General features: G+C 44.8%; 1 protein-coding gene across 5 annotated transcripts in view; it reads left to right on the forward strand.

Annotated features, from left to right (window-relative positions):
- The window catches only part of ZNF384 (zinc finger protein 384), a 31,018-nt gene extending 14,940 nt beyond the window's left edge, over positions 1 to 16,078 (forward strand). For 4 of the 5 annotated variants that reach the window (XM_061637193.1, XM_061637166.1, XM_061637183.1 and 1 more), the window contains exons 5-9: positions 6,891 to 7,115; positions 7,657 to 7,839; positions 8,661 to 8,739; positions 11,776 to 11,934; positions 12,115 to 16,078. In XM_061637193.1, the coding sequence (XP_061493177.1) occupies positions 6,891 to 7,115; positions 7,657 to 7,839; positions 8,661 to 8,739; positions 11,776 to 11,934; positions 12,115 to 12,498 (1,030 nt within the window). In that variant the 3' untranslated portion in view covers positions 12,499 to 16,078. The remainder of the gene's footprint in view (positions 1 to 6,890; positions 7,116 to 7,656; positions 7,840 to 8,660; positions 8,740 to 11,775; positions 11,935 to 12,114) is intronic. The other variant, XM_061637175.1, reaches the window with a different exon arrangement.
- Positions 16,079 to 16,972: the final 894 nt, after the last annotated feature.

Genomic DNA, 16,972 nt, shown 5'->3' on the forward strand with positions numbered 1-16,972 from the left:
AAAGGAGGGTCAGAAAGTTTACAACACGGATATGAAACTGATCATTGGTGGTCCTAGCTGAGTAATGTTTACTCTGGCACTGACTCTCCAAGGTCTCAAGCAGGGACCTTCCTCAGTGGGTTGAACTTGGGACCATCTGCATGCCAAACATGTGCTCTCCCACTGAGCTAAAGACTATCCCAGCAGGAGCTGTGCCTTTGACCTTTTCAGTCCACGTGACCTGTGGGTTTTACTGAAGTATATTCAAACATACATGGCACAGGTTTATCCTTCCTGCTCTCTTTTAAATCGCATCCTCCAATTTTTTGTGCTTGACCCAGTACCATGAAAAGATTGTTTTATTGAATGTTTACTTACTGCCCTTTCACCAGATGATTCCCAGGATAGTTTACAAGAAGATAAAATAAAATCAAGAACAATACAAAATCACAAGGATTTCCATCCATCTTGTTTTTGTTCCTCTAAAACATTGACTGGATACAGAACTGCACTTTTAAAAAGTTTTGATTCTGCATCTGTACTTCTAGAGGAGAGAACCTTCACACATAAAGATCAGTCAACTGAAGAAGTGTCTCTGTGGTCCCTGGATACCTTATGAAGGAGTCTGATGGTTCTGTCTTCACATTCATGGTTTGTCTTACGCCTCCAGAGCTTGGAAAAGTTGCTTTTTTTGAACTACAACTCCCATCAGCCCAATCCAGTGGCCATGCTGGCTGGGGCTGATGGGAGTTGTAGTTCAAAAAAGTAACTTTTCCAAGCTCTGCGCCTGCCCTAACAACCATTTCCTTCCTCTGTGCAGTCAGCAACATCATGGCTGATCCAAGTCCTGCCTGCTGAAGAGGCTGGGATGATTGTGGCAACCTTTATAGAAAGCTATTTTGGGAACTACACAAAGCTTTCTAAATACTGAGGAAAGAAAAGTAGAGTTTTAAAGATAGCTTTTATGTAATTGTTAACAAAAATGGAAAGGAAACTTGAGACTGAAACTCCTCTTGTTTCTCAAAGCAGCTAAGTCTGGTATTCGCTTGTTCCTTGAGAAATGTTCATGCAAAATTTCTTAGAGGCCAACTCCATTTCAGCTGTGTTCCTAAAGACTGTTATGCTGTTGAAAAGGGAAAATGAGTTAATAGCTTAGCTATGACAAGAATTTTCTATCTATAGGAAATCCAGTTGTGAGATCTTTACACTCAAACCTGCAGTGAGTGGTTTTTTATGTGAGGCTCTTGTTTTTAAAAAGCTTTGCATAATCAAAGCCAGCTGTTGAATTTTATCAGACACCACAGAGGATTTTTTAAAAGTTAATCCTAGAAATTCAAGCCAACCCTTATGTACTGGTTGCTATTCTGGAAGGGGAAAAAAAATTGCAGCTAAGCGGTGTAACTGCGGGAGCTTTAACTGCATGGAAAAGAGTGTATGTGAGTTGATACATGAAATGTTTCAAAACCTATTTAGAAGGCAAGCAATAGATACTGTTGGCAGAGTAAAATATAGATAATGCTCTTTTATTAATGCCATATGCACATGTAGTGTCATTCTGCTTCTCTCAAATGATCTGGAAAAGTAAAATGAAAAGGGATATCATATATCCCTAAATTCTGTGGTACTATAAAATGGTATCTTTCTTATGAGCAGACAATTAAGGATTTATAATGGAGACATGCAGCTGACATGGAGGAGGAGACAATGATGGGAGGCACATGAAGTTTATAAAATGTGTAGACTCTGCAAAAAAGTTCTGCACCAAGAAAAGTTAAAAATGATTGTGCGTAGAAATTATACAAAATAAGAAATTGCTACTCTTAGCATAATTCTGGTTTTGCTAGTCATGGAGGGGTGAGGTAAGAACAGAATAGCTTTGCTCCAACCACTGAAACTGATTCAGTCACCTTGCTTTTGAAACTTCAGTAGAGATTGGCTGCACATGTTTTGAAGGCAGGGACGGGCATACCTTTCAACCAGTTCCTCCTCCTTTCTTCCAACATAATGATTGGAAGAGTCTGAGTTGGGCTTAGAAGAAGGGAACAGGGGTGGGGGATAGATTTTCAAGCTTTTGCGGGCGGGTTAACACACAAACATCATTTTTTGGCAGAGACAAGTTATCTACCACTGATTTCCTTTCCTGATCTGCCTATACCTTCATTTTCCATCCTGACTTCACAAACAGGATATATCTCTTTTGATGACCAAGATTCCCTGGTCTGGAATGTTTTTCACCCAATCATTCTGGTATCATTTCTCTTCCCATCCTCACCTTGCTTTGCTCTCAACCTCTGGTGGTACTTAAAGTATTACTTCTAAATTCTAGCAGATCAAAATTGAATGTGAAAATGTAACCTGTGTGCGCGCCAACTCGCATTGTGCCTTTTGATGTTGCTGTTCACTTTTCAGCAGAATTGATGCCTGTCTCTTATTCCTTTTGGACCTCTTTTCTTCCTGTGACCAGCACCCACTTACAACTATAAATGGCTACTTATTAAGTACTGAAGTGCTTTTTAAAAGTATGAATATCTGTTAACTTACACCAAAGACAAGATTTAGTTTGGGCTCCATTTTGGAAAGCCTGCCAATTTAACTCTTAAGCACCTCAGGTCCAAAGTGGAGTCTTGTTTTGGAAAGTCCAAAGCTTTGTATGTCTCTCCCTTGGTTTACATGGGGAAATGAACAAGCAGCTGTAACCTTTTGACAGAATTTTATTTCTTTATTATACTTATATCTCACATTTCCTCCAGGGAGGTCAAGGTGGTATACATGGTTCTCCAATTGGATGAAATTTGCAGACATATTGGTCCCTTCTGAGTGGAATCAAATTTAACACAGATGGGTGCAGGGATGTCTGTCCTAGATATCTTTGCAGTTTGAGGATTTCTTTTTAAAGGGGTTGCCTATAAATTTATGTTTTGACAAAATTGGGTGGAATTTACAGCCATATTTGCCACTTTGGAGCCTGCAAAATTTCACACAGGTTCAGGGTTTTTGAGCAAGGGAGTTTAAAGTTTGGGGGAAATAGATTTGCTCACATACATACCCTTGTGATTTTGGGGCAGTCTGTATGAAAATTGTTTACATTGCAGATGTGCCCTTTGGTAAATAATTTGTACAATTTCAGAAGGATTGTGCAAGGGTGAGTTATGTTTAATGAAAAATATTAAAATATTTTGAAAGTAGTTAGAGGTTTGGTTTTTGTTTCTTCCTCAATTAATTACCACCAAGAGGTTCCTTCTACATCCCTCTCAAAAGGACTGTGACTGGAAGTATAAAGGATAACCCTGGCAAAGTTATTCTAGTTGGAAGTTAGAACTTTAAGTCACAAAACTACACCTTCTGTCCTTTCTCCATGCCTGCCATTTTCTTTTTATGGAGAACTTTATGGGGAAATGCTTCAGACTGCTTTAGCGGAAGCCCTGCCTTGCCTTGGACAAAATCTAAATTGCTCCAAAGTAATCTGCTTTGTTTCCGGCTTCAAACTTCACCTGGAGCAGATGCACACCCCTGTTAACTATGGCCATGGGAATTTAACTTTTTATTACATTTATATTGCATCTTTTCTCCAAGAAGCTCAGGGTGGCATCATGGTTCTCTCCCTCCCCATTTTCTCCTCACAACAACCCTGTGAGGTAGGTCGGCTAAGATACTGTGACAGGCCCAATGTCACTTCATTTTCAACAGACCTGTAACTTTCAAATTTCTGTTCTGCTTCTGCTGACTGAGGTATTGAAGGGTTCAATCTAGAGGACAGGCTTCTCTTTGAAAAGAGAGTTACTTCTTACTATTCCTGAACTAATTTGGGTGACCATTGCCAGTTAGGGCCTTCTCTGACACTTGCTAGGGAGCCTCAAGCCATCATGGAGCAACCCCCTCCGAAAGCAGAATGAAAAGGAAACTCTGTTCACATGACTTCACTGAATGTGATCTTCCTTGTGAAGAATGTTTTCCTACCTTAAAAGTGTACCTGAGGGTGAAGGCTGAGCTATGAATTGAGAAGTTCTTGGTTTGAATCTTGCCTCTTGCCTCAACTCAGTAGTTGGCCTTAAGCGCCTCCACCACCACCTACAGAATGGGGCTAATACTGACCTATTTTACCCTATTGTATTCTTACAAAAACCTATAATGTGTGGTTATTTTAGGGTATTAAATGCACTGTATAAACCTTTCTCAGCCTTTGGGTCCCCAGATGTTACTGGACTACAACTCTCATCAGTCCCAGACAGAATGGCCAATGATCAGGGATTATGGGAACTAGTCCAGCAACATCTGGGGACCCAAACGTTGGGAAAGCTGCACTATATAAATGTTAGGTTCATGTTGATTGTGATGACACTAGAAAAGGCCTGTCCTTCATTCCTTCCTATAGCTTGGTTTTCTTCTTGTGAGTCAGTGCATGCATATTCATAGCTTAGGTTATACATAAACCTTGGATTGTGGGAAGCTGACAGTGAAAGACAAAATTATGAATGCTTCATAATTGCCTGGCATTATTGTAAATTTCCTCGAAAGCTTTCCAAAGGTGGCAGGTGCTGTGGAAGAAAAGCAGCAAGGCTTGAGAGATGCAGTCATCACCTCTTCTGGAAAGGGTCAAGGGTTTCTTTGAACTACCGAGGTAAACCTTTGCCCTACTCTGAAGTCTGGGCAGCCTCATCGTCAGATTTTTTTTAAAAGCAAGCGCCTATGCCCAGGCATTTTCAATTCTGTACCAAGAAATGTTGTGCTCTATGATGGTGCATATATTGTGCAAATAGAGCAGATTTGCATACTGACTTTGCATAATTCTTCAACTTTCACTATTTGCATACTTTATATTGTGATTGCTAGTCTTGGGGGAGGAGAAAGGATCTTTCTAGGGCACTGATCCCCCTGTACCTGCTCACTGGATACTGTGCTTGGACTCTGCTGAGATCTTTCAGAATTTGAATTCTGGGCCCAGTATCACTTCTGGTACTATTTCTCTGCTCTCCCAGCATATGAACATACATCATACTCTCAGGTTTTTCAAGAGTTAGCATGAATTATGCATGTCCTTTCGAGTTCAGGAGTATCTAGTTGAGGATCTTAAAGTACGTAACAGTTGTCTTTAGGGTTCCAGGTGGATACCTTAGTTCAAAGTAAAAACTGGATAACTGCCCAATTGAGCCCTGTTTCTTCATTGGGAAAACAGGAGCTTGAAAGGGCAGAAGCCTGCCCCTTTTCCTTCCAGATCCCCACTGTGGCCCTCTCTTCTCAGTGTTCACTTAAACTGTGCAAAGCTGGAGGGGGTTTACAATTCTCTGGTGGGGCTGCCTCTTCTCCCCAGTTTGGACAGCCCCAGTTTGGACAGCCCCAGTTTGGACAGCCCCAGTTTGGACAGCCCCAGTTTGGACAGCCCCAGTTTGGACAGCCCCAGTTTGGACAGCCCCAGTTTGGACAGCCCCAGTTTGGACAGCCCCAGTTTGGACAGCCCCAGTTTGGACAGCCCCAGTTTGGAGGCCAGTTTTCCTAGAGATAAATGTGAGCTGCTTAATCCTAACATCTCAGAATTTGTTAACTTTATATTGTCTTATTTTTGTTTTGATTTTGATTTTGACGTGAGAGTGTGTATTTGCTGAGGTTTTTTTTTTCTATAGGCATGAGGGTTCTATAATTTTGACTAGATGCAAATCAAACGAATCACAGGTTTGTGTTTCTATTTTATCTGGGGGTGGAATCTTCAATTTTCTTTGTATTTTATTAAGACATAGTTAACAGCTACCCATTTAGTTTTGTTACTAACTTTTCTACTCGGAGGCCCAGTAATATCTAGGCTTTAATTTAAACCAGGCTTTGTTAACCCCATCTTGGGACCAAACTGGACCCACTGCCAGCCATAACAACATTGACCATCCAGTACTAGGGGAAATCCAAAGTACTGAAGACTAAGTACATGGGCTTCCTATTTATCAGCTGCAGAAAAGGAACAATTTGCATGCTATCCTTTGCACAACTGAGCGGCAACCCTTCTCATCCTTGGGATTGTGGCTATTACCACCTGAAAAGGAGTGGTGGATTGCGCAGATAACATTGAAGGTAGTCCATCAAGTGCTGATAATTTTAAATGCTTGTGCAGTGTTAGGAATAGGTTAGAGATTAGCTCTATGGTTTGGAAAGATAAGCACCTGTCATTACATTATGGGCTATGGAGTCAGATTGCATTGTTGGGTAAAATGAGCAATTAACCCTAGGGACCAGAAAGCAATTGCATGTAACTGGGTGTCTCAATTTGCATTCATCTAGGGCAGCCTTTCCCAACCAGTGTGCCTCCAGATGTTGTTGGACCACAATTCCCATCTTTCCTGACCATTGGCAATGCTAGCTGAGGCTGATGAGAGTTGTAGTCCAACAACATCTGGAGGCACACTGGTTGGGAAAGGCTGATCTAGGGTATTTGTCATGGTTTCTTTTGCTCTACATTTTAGTGTAGGGTGGGGAACCTTGGGCCCTGGGGACCACATGTGGCCTTCAAGTCCTCTCTGTCCAGCTCTCGGAACTCCGCCCAGGCCATCCCCAGTCTCCTTAAGTCACACCTCTCATTGCCCCTGTTCTGAGCTAATGGTGCCTGTAGAAACCACTTGTGTTTTTGTGGCTTGAATGTAGCCTAGCCCGTTTGTTGCTCCATCAGTTTTGCCTCTGGCCCCACCCAGTTATTTCATGCAGCCTCCAGAATGTTGCCCATAAGGAAATGTGGTCCTTGAGCTGAAAAAGGATTCCCACCCCTGACCTACTGGAATTGTGGCTGTTATCTGCCTGTTTGTGTGTCTGCTTCATCAGAAATTAGTTAGGAAATGGAAGTGAATCATAGATATTTTGGGGGGGGGGGTTGTGAAGGGTATTGGGGGCATGGATGCGTGATGCTGTCTCTTTCCTTCCCATCCTGGTCTCAGGTGCCGGATGTGTTCCCTGACATTCTACTCCAAGTCAGAGATGCAGATCCACTCCAAATCCCACACCGAGGCAAAGCCGCATAAGTGCCCTCACTGCTCTAAGAGCTTCGCCAACAGCTCCTACCTTGCCCAGCACATACGCATCCATTCAGGGGCTAAACCCTACACCTGCAGCTACTGCCAGAAAGCCTTCCGCCAGCTCTCCCACCTACAGCAGCACACACGGTAAGGGCCAAGGAGACGGGGGCGGGGAGGCCTCTGCGCTGCATGCTGCCAGCTTCTTAGTGTGAGCCAAGCACCCACGGAGAGGCTGCTCAGGGCGGCTCTGCCATTTACTGCCCGTGGTTCCACCCTTCGATTGTGCAGCAAGCAAAGGCACCCTTCGGTGTGTGATCCTCTACTGAAGAGCAACCTGTGATGAGGGGCTGTTGAGCCATCAGACAGGGATTCATATTATATTATCTGTTGGAGACAGAAATCTGTAGGTGAGGACTGGCCGCCTCCCCACACTGCCAAAAACAGCCCCCAAGCTACCCCAGCCCTGGGCTTCCGATGCACACACTGCTGCCACCGCATAACTCCTCTCTCTGACCTCCTGGTGTAGCTCGGCCTTAGTCTTTTGCTCCCTCTGTTGGAGTGTAGGGCAAGAATCCCACTTGGTTTTCCTCCACTGTAGCCAGACAGCATGGTGCTGTTCCTCATGTTGTCATTGCTAGCCCGCTGGCGGTCATGTCCAACTGCTGCCCCTGCTCCTCCTCTTCGGCAGGATCCACTCCAAGCTCCACACGGCGATTGTCAAGCCGCACAAGTGCCCTCACTGCTCCAAGAGCTTCGCCAACACGTCCTACCTGGCCCAGCACCTCCGCATCCATTCGGGGGTCAAACCCTACACGTGCCGCTACTGCCAGAAGGCGTTCCGCCAGCTCTCCCACCTACAGCAGCACACACGGTAAGGGCCAAGGAGGCTGGGGGCCCAGCCTGGCCCCCCGTGCCGTCAGCATGCACCTTTTTGGAGCACGCACGCCAAGCATGCAGGGGGCGGGCGGGGGATGTGACCAGCCCTGTCAATTGGAAGGAAGCGGCCCACCAGAGAGGATGGAGTGGGGACTGCAGAAGAGACACTGACCATGCCAGGGCAGAGGCAGGCATGAGCTGGCCCTGGGGAAATTCTCCTTTCAGTTCTCCCCCAGGGGGTCACAGAGAGAGAGGGGGGGCAGACATGGGCCATTAGGGTCTCAACCAAAGGGACAGTGGAGGGGGGGCAAGATTTGGAGTAAGTGTGTGTGGAAGCTTCCATTGGCTTTTCAGGGGATAGCAAGGTGTGCAATTTTCTTTAGCAATGTTGGCCTGGCATTGAGGGCGGTGTTGGTGTTTTGGAAAGGGAAGGCAGATTAATGGATCCGTGGGATCGTCCTTTGGCACTGTTGTGGAGGGCAGAATAAAAGAACTCGCAGACATCAGCTTGAACAGAAGTCTTGTTCTTTGGTCCTGCCACAGGTGACTGTGATAGCTGAGCTTACTTTTTGCCCATGAGCTGCTTGTCCCTCTCCTTTTGTTCTTGCATGATCGTGCATGCTTTCCCTCTTAGCTAGCGAGGTTGAATGAGGAAGTGGATGACGGGGGTGCTCACCAGGGAAGTGAATGAATAAGCTTGGTGGTGGGTAGTTCATCTCTTGCTTAGCACAACTGCAGGGCATCTTTTGGGAGTGGGATTCTGTTTGGGTTTTTATTCTGCTAATCTTCCTTTTGTGCTTTTCCTTTCTGTGGTAGGATTCATACTGGAGACCGGCCCTACAAATGTGCTCACCCTGGGTGTGAAAAGGCTTTCACACAGCTCTCCAACCTGCAGGTAAGGTTGTAAACTTGCTTCATACTCTCGTTTGAAGTGGGACACTATATAGTCCCTCACTTCTGTGCCCCAGAGCAGACTGATGGAAAGGGGTCATGCGTGGAGAGCATTGGAGTTACAAAAGGAGACATCTCTTATTTGTTCATTCTCCAGTGCAGCAGGAGTATCACTGTGGCTGTCCTTTGTATCATGCTCTGACCTACTTGTGGTTTTGTGCTGAGGAAGAGAATGCAGGAATGAAACACAGGGTTATGTGGTTGTGACCAGGATTGTGTGAACAGCATAGAATGAGCAGGGAGTTTGTTTAGTATAAGGATAAGTTGATCAAGATGTAGAAGAATAGTGAACATATTGAAGTCCCCAGACTTACTGTTTTGGGGGTTGGGGGGAAGACAGCTCCTCACTGATTTCTGTGGGACCCAAGTTCAACTAACAGCTGGATCCATCCCAGTATTACTGTTTTAGTAGTAATACTGCGTTAAGTGTCTGAAGGGTTCGCTAGGCATTGTACAATAAATAAAACAAACCAGTCTTCCTCTGCTACAGGCTTACAATTTTGAATCAAAATAGGTAGCCTGAAAAACTACAAGAAATTTGAGTGTTTAACAAGACAAGGATGCTGATGTGTGGCTTTTGTCCAGTTACTGTGGTGTAGTTTGATTTGGATCATAGGAGGATCAGTAGATGCAGGCTGTTGCGGTAGGTAGTTAGGAACATCTTTTAGAAAATTTAATGGCTATCATGGGTATGAATGGTGCCAAACCTTAAGTGGTGCTGAATTCAAAACAGCTGCTGTTGCTTATTGTGAACCACTCTTGGAGGTGTGTGAAATCTGCTTGTTAACATAAATATCTACAAGTTGAATGAGTTGCAGGGGGAAATCATGCATTACAGAATATTGCTGTTTCTAAAAATTAAAATAGTGACTTGAGGATTGTGGAAAGCTCCTACTAGGAGGAAGGGCAGGATATAAATCAAATAATAAATAAATAGATAGATAGATAGATAAAATAAGCCTTAGGGCAGGGGTGGGGAACCTTTTCGGTTCCATGGGCCAGATCCTTATCAGTATTGGCCTTACGGTCCAAATTTGACAGGTGGGTGGGGCCATTCATCTGTCAATCACATCACTATGATATCACATGATTGACAGGTTGATTGGCCAGCAGGGGGTAGGGTAGAACAAAGGAGAGAAAGAATTCTGCCCCTCATCCTGTTGTTGTGGTCACAGCAGTGATGGGGGGAAAGGGAGTGGAGACTTATTTCTCCCTGCTGCCACTGCCACTGGGGTTAGCACACTGGGAGGGAGACGTGGTTTTCATTGAACAGAAACAGCTTTTCCTTCTTTAGGAAGGTCCGCTCCTACCGCCCATCAGCTGTTGGGTGGTTGGGAGGTTTCTAGTAAGGGAGCAATTGGGAACCCACTTTAAGCTCCCGATTGTTCCTTTGGAACAATCCGCCCTTACCTGCCCCACACCTAATGTTGTGCGATGTCAGGTGTGGGGTGGGTAGGTGTGCCTTCCCCAAAAAGGCCTTGTGGGCTGAAGTCTCCCCATCCCTGCCTTAGGGTGTACTTGTATCCTTTTATACTGATCAACTTGAACATTAATATGAGTTTGGAGCAGGAAAACTATTATCCATGTGACTTACAACATTGTTAAAAACCAAAGAAATGGATAAGGGAGAAAATACAGTGAGAGGATGAGAAAAGAGATGGGTAGAAGGAGAACCTGGCCCAGGATTGAACTTGGGACACAACACCTGAAGCAAGATTTTGTTAGACCGGTCTTCCCCTGGACAGATGCGAAATCACAGCACACTGTCCACTTAAACTGAGACTATTCTTTAATTGAGGGCTGGAGGTTCAAACAGTAGCCTCTTTGCCAGTACCATCAACCAGACAGAGGAGATGACTCTCCTTCCTTCGTAGCCCAGACAGACATCCGTAGCCTGATATGCTGTTAGATCCCGTTTATCTGCCTTGCATTGCCCTGCCCTTCTTTCTCCAAGGTGCTTTGGGCCACTGCCACCATCACCTGTCTTCTCAGCACTAGCAGCCTTTGGCAGCCATCTCTGGCTGTTCTCTTTTTGTAATGGTCAACTGTTTGCTGTGGCCCTGTTTGTATCCCCTTGAGAGGAGGTTAAAGGTTCCTGCCGAAGGGTGATATCCAGCATTCTTGGCCAGTGGAATGACACCTTTTGTGGAACAGATTCCACATCCTCCAGAACCCTACATCAGGTGTGGAAAACCTTGGCCCTCCAAATGTTTGCTGAATTACAACTCCCATCAACCTCAGCAAGTATGGCAAAGGGCCAGGGATGATGGGAGTTGTAGTTTAGCAACATCTGGAGGACCAGAGGTTCCCCACCTTTGTCGTACACATCTGAGACTTTAAACTTGCTCTTGCTATTGGTTAATTGCCTTTGTGCTTAAGGCACTCAAAGTGATGTCAACCAATATATTTGCATACATTTATGTTTATGAGACAGGCAAGCTATTTATATCATCTACATCCCACCTTTCTCAAAGGTCAGGGTGGCATGCATAACCCCCCACACTTTGTTTCACTAATCTTCTCCTTTGAGGAGCTCAGGCCTGTGAGATAGGAGAGACTGAGAATAAGAGACTGGACAAAGGTCACAAGTGATCTTCATGGCAGGCTGAGTGAGCCTATGATACCAAGACTAGTGCTTGTTCTTAAGGGTGGAATTCTCTGCTGACTTAAATAATCTTATATCAGAATGTGGAAGAGAACATTTTTCTGTGATTGTTCCTTCCTCCTGGAGCAACCCCTCTGAATCTGCTCCAGAAGATCCCCCAACCCTCCTGACCAGATGTTGGGAGTGCACAGGGCGAGGAGGGTTATGAACAATTGCCCCCTCCCTGTCACACTGACAGATTCCGTTCATCAACAAACGTTTAGTACTGAGTTCCACCCTGATTGCTGAATCACAAGTAGTATCAAGAGTGGGGATGAAGGAATATGAAGTCTAACCTCCAATTCATTCCACTTTGTCTCCCCTCAAACTCTCTAGTCTCACAGACGGCAGCACAACAAAGACAAACCATTCAAGTGCCACAATTGCCACCGTGCATACACAGATGCCACCTCGTTGGAGGTTCATCTGGCCACCCACACGGTGAAGCATGCCAAGATCTACAACTGCTCCATGTGCAATCGGGCTTACACCTCAGTAAGTACCGCCTGGGTTGCAAGAGAGGCAGCTGGAGGACCAGACAGGCACTGCTGCATCAGTGCTTTGGAAGCAAGATTCCCACTGGGGTACCCTCTCCCCCTGGCTTCTCTGTTGAAGTGGAGGAGATAGTTGGCCTGTCTCTCTCTGGTTTTATTTTCCATCTCCCTTCAATTACAGGAGACGTACCTGATGAAGCATATGCGGAAACACAATATTCCTGATGCCCAGCAACAGGTGGCTGTGGTCCAGGCTCAAGTCCAGGCTCAAGTCCAGGCTCAAGTCCAGGCTCAAGTCCAGGCTCAAGTCCAGGCTCAAGTCCAGGCTCAAGTCCAGGCTCAAGTCCAGGCTCAAGTCCAGGCTCAGGCACAGGCCTCGCAGCAGCAGCACTTCCAATCACAAGGTGGTGGGGGAGCAGGGGGCCCTTCTGGAGACAACCCTCCCAACCCCCCACCCCAGTGCTCCTTTGACCTTACCCCTTACAAGACTTCGGAACATCACAAAGACATCTGTCTCACGGTTAGCACCAGCACCATCCAAGTGGAGCATCTTTCCAGCTCCTAGAGACTTTGGCAGAGGGGAATGGAAAACTTCTTGTGCATAACCTGTGCCCAAGGGCATTTCTTGTGCGATGGCCTCTCCTCAAGCAACAACCTCTGGCCTCTTTTTTTCTACAGCTTCCCTTTGGGGGCAGGGATGGTAATGGGGTTTATGTCCATTAAGTTGGCTGCCCTTTGGATCGACCATTAGTGCCTCAAAAGGCACAACAGCATGCCCTAGATGGGTGGAAAGAGCTCCTTTTGGCAAGAGGGGCCCTCCACTTCAGGAAGCAATCTTTGGTTTATCAAGGGAAAGTCACCATTTCTGTCACTTTATAAGGTGAAAGGAATACCTTTGATACCTAGTAAGCTGATGAGAAATGAGGTGAAGCTAGTCAATGGAAGGGGCTTCAGCACTGACTGATGGCAAGTTAATGAGGGCACACAGCTGGGAGTCTCCTGAAGATTTCCCTTGGGTGGCGAGTGGAGAGCATTTCCTCTTTTTGTCTCCCCTTCTTATGAATGGAGAGGAACAATTACTGCTCCATTTCTAGGCACCAAATGTACCCTTCTTGCAAAACCATAGGGAAGGGGATTTTGCTGGGGTTGGACCCGTATCAGCCTAAAAGCAAACATGATAGATGGCTGGTGTTGAGTCTACTTGCCCTTCTTCCAGCCGACTGCAGAGGAAGGTGGGGTGGGAGGGCAGGTTGCAGCTCACACCCGTTTGTGGTTCAACCTCCATTGCAATGGTAAGCCTGCTGCAGGCATAAATAGAAAGCCTGAACCAAAAAACGTAGCTGGTGATAAGCGTGCCAAAATGAACATGGTCCCCTCCTCCAGAGAGAGCGGCTAATGAGGTGATCCTTCTATCTTCCTCCCCCAATACCACAGGCTGCAACCCCAAAAGGAGACCTTTTGAGGGGCCAGTGGGAAAGGGAACTGTTGAGCTACTCCTCGCTACGCATCATCCAGATGCTTCCGTCACTCTCTTTATCACCAAGGCAAACTGGAATGAGGTGATGACCCCTGGACAGCAAGCATCAGAGGCATCTTCCTGAGGGTGGACAGTGGAGAAGAGGAGATGGTGGAAACAGCCACCCCTGCACAGAGACCAATGAGAAGGGGGGAAACCCCAAGAATAGACTCAAACCCCCATTGAATTTATATATATATATATATATATAAATATATATATACAGATAGATAGATATATCTATTCACACCCCAACCCCATCCAGCCTGCTCTGTCCTTGCTGTAACTGTCTGTGTTTATAAAACGCATTATCCTTGCACACTTTTATTTTCGATCCTTGATTTATATCCTCCTTTCTTGCTCTCCATCTTCAAGTTATTTTCCCATTTTCTCTTCTCCCCCACCCCTCTCTCTAATCTTGTGGTTTCCTATGCCATCATTTCAACGTTCTCGTTATGACCTGGATTGCAGAAACAAAAATGGAGTCAGGAAAAAGCTAATTTTCTGGGATTTAAGTGGGAAAAAAATCCACAGTGGGCATGCAAATACCGCAGGGTGCGGGAGCGGGAGTTGTAAAGGACTGTGGCTTTTAAACATACTGGTGCATAAAAATAAATTGGTTCAGATGCCTTTCTATGTGAATGAAGGTACTGGGAATTGTTGGCAGTAGCCATAAACCCAAGGCACGAGTGTGGGGATTGCATGTTCCAGCAATCCAGCTCGGCAGGAATATTGCAAGTCACCTTCTATGCAAACTGCTCTGCTCCCCTTAGTGCAGAAAGCAGCTGTTGTGTGAAGACAAATTCATAAGTGACCTGATAATTCTGCACATTTGGGATGGACCAGGACTGATGAATATCTCCTCTTCACCCACCTCTCCCCACCCACAGCTGGACCATACACAGCCCCACTGAATTTAAAAGGCGTGTAGACATTTCAAGATTGTGGTTTGGCTGCAGGGACTGTGATGAATAAGAGTGTGTGTGCTGTTTCTGTATCAGACATGGGTATGAATATTATAACAAAGTGTCCCTGCACTTTTGTGTGCGTATGCGCATGTCTGGCAAAATCCTGCACTTCTCATTGGGGTGTGAATTATCTGGGCCTAATGTCCGTGATCATTGTTGAAAGCATTATAGGAGTTACGGGAATTGTGTGTCCTCTCTTTCTGTGCGCCTGGCAGAGGTGGAATGATTGAGAATGAGCTGCTTGGGGAAATGTGTACCAGCTTTCATATGCCAGTCATAATTTTGAGTAGTAACTAAAGTTGTCATGTTTAATATCTATTCAGTGCATTGGCACAAGAGTATCACCAATTCCTGCAACTTGTATAAACTTGGCAAATAGTGAGAAACATCAGGTTAGATTGATGGCATGAAGAATGCAGTGGTTTCCCCAACAGGTCAGTGTGGAGACTAAGGCGGTGTACAGATGATAACTACTCAAATGGGCATGAAAGTATGAGAAGAGTCAGTGCCTGTGGTACAGATATTCATATCTTCCCCCCTTTCTAAGTTATGGTCTATGGTCGACAGGTTTTTAATCAGGAAAATTTGTTTGACTACAGAGGGGTAGTATAAAAGTGTCTTGTCACACGGGCATCAGTGATGCTTTTGTATGCTGATTTCAGGTCTCTGATACTATCTGTGTGCTGCTTTAGCACTTGAGGAGTAAAAATTGTGTGCACGTGCCTTGGAGATGGATGCAAAGGAATGAGGGAGTGTGAGAATGCAGACTTACATGCTCTGATTTATGGGCTTGTTTCAGCTGTGAGTTTACTGCCTCTTTTACCATGCAGCTGTCTCAAGCTTTTCTACTCGCTGTTCAAGTTGTGAGGGGGTGGCAAGGGGGTGGGTGCTGAGATTCTTGTTCTCCAAGCATAGAAACACAGTGTCCTTAATCTGCTGTGGGCCATTGTGTGTTGAACAGGCTTGAGAGCCGCACATGGACCCAAATATTAAAGCCTGAGGGGAATTGCAAGAATCACATCTACCTGTTAGTGCTCGGAGTTAAGAGGACATGAGTTGGGGTAAGAGCACTGCAGTCTAAACAGGTGTGGACTATGCAAGCAATTTGCCTGTGTAGGAAAAACATTTTCCCTTGCTGGCACTCCTCTTCTGTTCTCCTCTACTGTATCTTTAGGGCTTTTTGTCAGCATTCCCACCTCTCAGCTACACCGGAGAAAGGAGTGGTTTGAGGGAAATAGAGTGTGGGAACTGAGGTGACAACGCAAGTTTGCTTGTGGTGAATATAAAAGCACTTCTCCACAGATAGTGTCAAAGGTAGCCAGTGAAAAGACACCAAGTCAAATGCCAAATATTTAAGGCACTGGGTAGTGTTCATGCTTTACTGAGTATTTTTTCCATTTTCAGTAAAGAAGAATACCAGTGGAATTTGAGTCACTGAATATTAAGGAGACTTTCCTGTTTTGCTCATACCTCATTAAATTACCACATCAGTTCAGTGTGAGTAATTTTCAGCTACTCTTAAAACGTTCATGTTGCATTTCCCAGAGGGAGAAGGGTATTTTAAATTTCCAACTTTAATATTGCATTAGAACTTTTTGTATTTAATTTCATTACTTTTTTTTTAATAAACTCCAAAAGCCCTCAACCTTCATGGAACTGGATTTGTGTCTTGTTGAATTTTTAACAATTAAGCATGGCTGGATGGGGTGTTATAATCAAAGCATCCTCTAGCTTCATTGCAAACAATGTTAAAAAAAAAAACTTCAGAAATTATTTTCATGCCAATCTGTTTCTAAAAATTAGAATGGCAGTTTGTGTTCTCACATATCCCTAACCGCTTCCAGTCTGTCTTCATACTGCCGGAAAAGGTAAGGGGTGGCTATATTATCCATGTTTGTTTATTTACATTCCACACACTTGATATAAAGTTCCTAGGGAAGTTGCCAAAAGTAGGAAGAACCTAGTAAGTACACGAAAACTAGCAGACTAAAATAATCTCTCCAGATAGCAAAATCAAACTGCCTAAGTTAAAAATAATAACATTACAAGTTAAGTCTGTGAAAGAAGAAATATGTTCACCTGTGCCTAAAAGACAAAAAAGATGTGCACCAGGCATGCCCCCTGTGGCTACAGATGCTGAGCATGTGTGTCTATTCTTTCCTCCACATTTTAATATCAATTCTGTCTTTTGCCCACCCACCAGAGAAGCACTAGTTGGTTCTCTCCCTGACTTCATCGGCTTTTTGTATTTTTCAAGAAATTCTAGACATGGAATCTACCTCATGGTCAGAGCTTGGAAAAGTTACTTTTTTGAACTACAACTCCCATCAGCCCAATCCAGTGACCATGCTGTCTGGGGCTGATGGGAATTGTAGTTCAAAAAAGTAGCTTTTCCAAGCTCTGCTCATGGTAGTAAAAAATACTTGGTTGGGCAATCCGGACTTGCTAAGAAAAAGTTGAGATCATACATGATGCAACTATTTGTTTTGGGTTTAAAAAAAAAAAAACCAGGCTGCCTTCCAGTATTTCTACTGCCAGGGTGGTTCACAAAATAA

This window comes from Rhineura floridana, chromosome 1 (assembly GCF_030035675.1).
Source record: "Rhineura floridana isolate rRhiFlo1 chromosome 1, rRhiFlo1.hap2, whole genome shotgun sequence".
NCBI classification, from domain to species: domain Eukaryota; kingdom Metazoa; phylum Chordata; class Lepidosauria; order Squamata; family Rhineuridae; genus Rhineura; species Rhineura floridana.